Source organism: Asparagus officinalis, chromosome 8 (genome assembly GCF_001876935.1).
Source record: "Asparagus officinalis chromosome 8, Aspof.V1, whole genome shotgun sequence".
NCBI lineage: Eukaryota > Viridiplantae > Streptophyta > Magnoliopsida > Asparagales > Asparagaceae > Asparagus > Asparagus officinalis.
In genome coordinates this window covers 117,668,603-117,673,586 of record NC_033801.1, presented here as the reverse complement: position 1 = coordinate 117,673,586, position 4,984 = coordinate 117,668,603, and the positions used below count along the sequence as shown (strand labels likewise).

General features: G+C 38.6%; 1 protein-coding gene across 1 annotated transcript in view; it reads right to left on the bottom strand.

Moving 5' to 3' along the window:
* The window catches only part of LOC109821786 (probable glycerol-3-phosphate dehydrogenase [NAD(+)] 1, cytosolic), an 8,322-nt gene extending 3,827 nt beyond the window's left edge, over positions 1-4,495 (bottom strand). Inside the window, 3 exon segments of the mRNA XM_020387944.1 lie at positions 1-6; positions 8-524; positions 4,267-4,495. The exon segment at positions 1-6 is cut by the window's left edge and continues 89 nt beyond it. Of these exon segments, the coding sequence (XP_020243533.1) occupies positions 1-6; positions 8-524; positions 4,267-4,495 (752 nt within the window).

The window sequence follows — 4,984 nt, the reverse complement described above, 5'->3', positions numbered from 1 at the left end:
CCTGCCAATCTCCTCGAAAACCTCTCTCGTCTCGGTCGAAGGCAGTCCATTAATCACAACATCAGCATCCCAAACCGCCTCCTGCAGATTAGTCACGACTTTCATCGGGCAAAGTGGCGTATCTATCATATTAAGACAAAACCCATCCCTCAATATCTCATCGGCGTACAAGGTTCGATCGCCAAGCCTCCCCTCGACATACTTCAAGTATGCACATCGACGAATTAGACGCCTTAGTATGTCCTCCCTGGAATTGATTACTTCAAAGAGATGCTCGGCCGTGGACCTATCAACTGCTCGTCCTGCTCTTCTCCATATTCTTATTTGGACTTTCTCTCTTAAATGGCCGTAGGCATCTTGGATTAGGGCAAGAAAGACACTGCCCCAAGCGCCGGCGCCAACGCCGACTATCTTTAGGGGGTCACCATCGGATTTCCCGAAGAGGCGACGAAGCTCATCGAGCTTCTCTTCAACACCATTGGAATTGTGAAGGGATCCATTGGCATAGGGAGAATCAGAGGCCCCTTAGTACGAGCCATATCGAGTAGAACTCGGCGAATAGAGCTTTACATCAACCGCTTCTTTATACTCTAGGTTCTACGTAACATACAAGATACCAAGAAAATCAAATTCCGAGCTTCAGAATAAATGACCCAAAAGACTGGATCTTTAGAGCAACCAGGAGACGTCAAAATCGGAACATTTTTCTAATTTTGGTCCTACTTCTCAATCTCTTTTTATGGGTTCTCCCCAAAATTAAGAACCCAAGTGAAACCGACTGCCTACAAATAGTACAATCACACCTTAACTGTGATGGGCATAAAAAAGGACAAATTTTTAAAGAAAAATTCTTTAAGGACCCAAAATATGAGACCAATAAAGGGGACAAGTGAGGTGTCCCCCTCCTATTGGATAATGAGTTGGCCATCATTAATGATGGCCAACTCATTATCCAATAGGAGGGGGACACCTCACTTGTCCCCTTTATTGGTCTCATATTTTGGGTCCCTGTAGCAAAGCTCATTTTCAAAACAATCCGATTTACGATAATAATCGTAAAAAAAAGGACTCATTTCCAACTTATTTTCAGAAACCGACCTGGTTTCAGCCTCAGATACCGGTCAGTTTCTAAAAATAAGTTAGAAATGGATCTTTTTTTGGGATTAAAAGTCCAAAGAAGACTGTTTTGAGAATTTGTCCGTATAAAAAAATGATAAATTTTCAAAACTGTCCTATTTAAACATTTAATCCCCAAAAACGACCTGTTTTGAACTTATTTGCAAAAACCGACCTGATTTCAGCCTTGACGCTGAAACCAGATCGGTTTTTTGTGAAAGAGCTTCTGAAACTTCACGGGAGTTGAACTCCCGTGAAGTTTAGTAAAGCTGCTAAACTTCACGGGAGTTGAACTCTCGTGAAGTTTAGCAGATTTACTAAACTTCACGGGAGTTGAACTCCCGTGAAGTTTCAGAAAAAAAATTTCAAAAACCAACCTGGTTTCAGCGCCAGTGCTGAAACCAGGTCGGTTTTTGAAAATAAGTTCAAAACAGGTCTTTTTTTTGGATTAAATGTGGAAATAAGTTGGTTTTGAAAATTCGTCCTATAAAAAAGGTTGGATTTTTCCTCACGGGTTTCATACAAAATGGGAATTTTAGAAAAAGTACCTCTGGAATTTGACGGCAGATGATTAAACTCCAACAGTAAAGTTACTTTCTCGCCTAGGTGTTTCTCTTTCTGTTGAGTTTTCAAGCAGAAGCAATGGGTTTAGGGTCTGTTTGACTGGTTTCCTTTATTTTCGAAAAATAATTTTCCTTTATTTTTATGTGTTCCTTCACTTTCTTGGAAAGTGTTTCTTGTGTTTGTTTCGCCAAAAATATGGGCTGAAAGTTCATTCCACCACTTTTCTTGGTTTGATTCAACTTGAAAAAAGAAGAAAACAATTGATGTGTGAATAGATTCCCTCTCTTTCTAGTGTTTGGTTCAAATAAAAAAAATAAAAAACCATGACTATAGTCACCATAATATGCTTACCACCCGTATATGATATTTAAAAATTTTAAAATATAAATTGAGAGGTGAACATATATCAACCATCACATAAAAAATATTTAAAAATTTGAGGGACTAATTTACAATTTTTTAAAAAAGATTTAAGGTAGTTATTTGCAAAATATTTAAAGATTTGAGGGGCTAATTTCAAAATATGAACTTGTGATGTGTACCTATATACAATAATATTTCCATTCATTTTTATCTTGTGGACCTATATACAAATTAATAACCTTTCAGGGGTCCCAAAGAAATTTGATTATTTATCTAACTTTTCCTCTTTCTCTTTCCTTATCTCTTCTTCTTCCTCCCTTCCTCTTCTCATGTTCATTTTTTTTCCCGTTTGCTTTCTCTCTCTCCCCCTCTCTCTTTTCCTCATCCGTGGTTACTTGGCGTGGCTACTCAAATTCTACCGTCGGAGCGGCCTCCTAAGGGTGAGCCTCCCCAGGCATTGGCAGTCAGGTATGAGCCTATCTCTATTTCTTTCTCTCTCCTTTTCAATTCCTTAAGAAATCAGGCATCAACCCCTTAAAATCAAAGATGGCTGCAAGAAAAAGGAGAGAGGGGTGACCAGAACGAGATGGTGACGAGAAAAAATTTCTTATGTCGGTTTTCACCCGTAATCGGCCTCAAAAGAGCTAAATGATGGACTTAATCGTGATTAAATCATAGAGATTAAAATAAAAAATGGCGGAAGCTATACCTGAACCCATTGCACAGATCTGAAATTTGGGTTTTGAATCTTCTAATCTTGAGGGTTCTCTCTTGATATTTCTCTTTAGATGGGGATAAGAGAATGAGAACTCAACCCTAAGATTAGGGACCATAACCCCTTTATATAGACTTACAGTTTTCTAATTTAGCCCCTCATTAAATGAGAATTATAATCTGGTATCTCTATAATTAGGCTATGACATATATAAATACACATTGACCCAATTACCTGATTGTAATGACCGTAAAATTTTAATACTAGTTAAAATAAATTTTTGGTATTTTAAAATATTTAATTATGATTTTTAAAAAGAGTATTTGTATTTTTCTCGATTTTCTAGAAATTTTCTATGATTTAAAGTCTAAGTTTTATATTTATTCAAATGGTTTTGATATTTATAAATTAATTTAGTGCAATAAAAATTTTTGGGATTTATCCGTTATGTTACTGATACTATTACGTATTATTTTAAATAATACATCGTATTATTATTACTATTACGTATTAATTCTTGTATTATGTTGAATTATTAATTACGTATTATTTGTGTGAATTATTGTATTATTTTAATTATTACGTATCAGCTGTCGTATTAGCATAACTGGTACATTTTATCGTGTAGATAATTGTCACACAATTATTTTATTTTAAATATAAGTAAATATATTTTTATTATTATTTATTCTAATTTAATTATACAATATGTGTATATTTCGACTATTTCGTATCAACTGTTATATTAGCACAACATGTACGTTTTTATTTGTAGATAATTATTCCGTAATTGGTTTAATTTTTTAATACCCGTAACTATTTATTTAATTATTTTCGTTTAAATACCTGAACCCATTTGAAAATAATCCAAAGCTGTTGCTCCTCGTCAAACCCCTAACAACCATCCCCCTCATCACGTTTTCTCTCTCCTCATTTTTCCAAGAAGACGGCTGTCCACGCGATCCTCACTCAATATTTTACTTTATTTTTTTTTAATTTTTTATTCAAAAAACTTTTCTATTTAAACCTCACCCCTCTTTCTCGTGCTCACTCACATCTCTCTCTCTCTCTCTCTCTCTCTCTCTCTCTCTCTCTCTCTCTCTACTCGAGCTCCGCCCCGCCATGAGACTGCTCCGCGCGCTCAGTCCTCCCCTACCTCCAATCTAACGCGACGAGCCGCTGCTGTTCCGCCTTGCTTCGCCTCGCATCACAGCCTCCCACCCCTGAGACCCCCTGTCTCATATCCGATCCACGCCACCAAGCTCCGATCCGCCAACTCCCGCCCAGCGCCGCCTTCGCGCTCTCCGACCCGATCTCCGCCGCCGCTACTCCGCGCTCAGCCTCCGACACTCACGTGAGCCCCCTGAGCTCCAGCTCCGCAACCCCCTTGGAAACACCGCTGCCGGACCCTTGAACGCCGCCACCAACTCAGCCAGCCTTTCAGCCGTCACTCGTGCTCCGGTCCAAACTCACAAGCTCCGACAGCCCCTTCAATCAACGCTGCACACCAATGTCACCCGCTCCTGCCCTCGCGGACCTCTCGCCAAGCTCAGGCCCTGTCAACCTCTCACAGGCTCCACCAACTCTTCGCCGCTGGTCATCTAGCTCAACCCGTCCACCCTCGTCGCTGTCCGCCTCCTCGTCGCCGACGAGTGTCGCCGAGATCCCACAGCCCTCGCCGGAGTTCCTTCCGATGCTGTGCTCCTCCGCGTCAGATCCGACCCGCGCCGTCAGCATCGATTCGTTCAACAAAAACCCCAAGGCAAGATCCCGATACTCTTTTGACTTATCATTCAATCCGCCCTGATTTAATTAGTTGCTTGCAAGATCCCTATTCTTGCTCAGTACAATTTTAGATTGATCACAGATTAATTATGCATACGAACTCGTTACCCGAATAATTACTCATTAAGAACTGTCGTGAACATATTGGACTGAGAACTATAACGTATAGAACTGTTGTGAACGAAATGGACTGTGGACAATAACGTATGACCATTCACGTTATAATACATATACTGTGATGATCTGCACGGATTTATTTGACGAATGATATTAAAAATAATTTTGTGATAATAGATACTGTAACGATAAAATAAAATAAAATTATTTTAGATTAATTTATAATTTTAAAGAAATTATTTGACAAAATAATCATTTTAAAATAATTATAATAAATTATTTTGGTGAAAAATCATTTTAGAGTAATTATAATAAATTAATAGA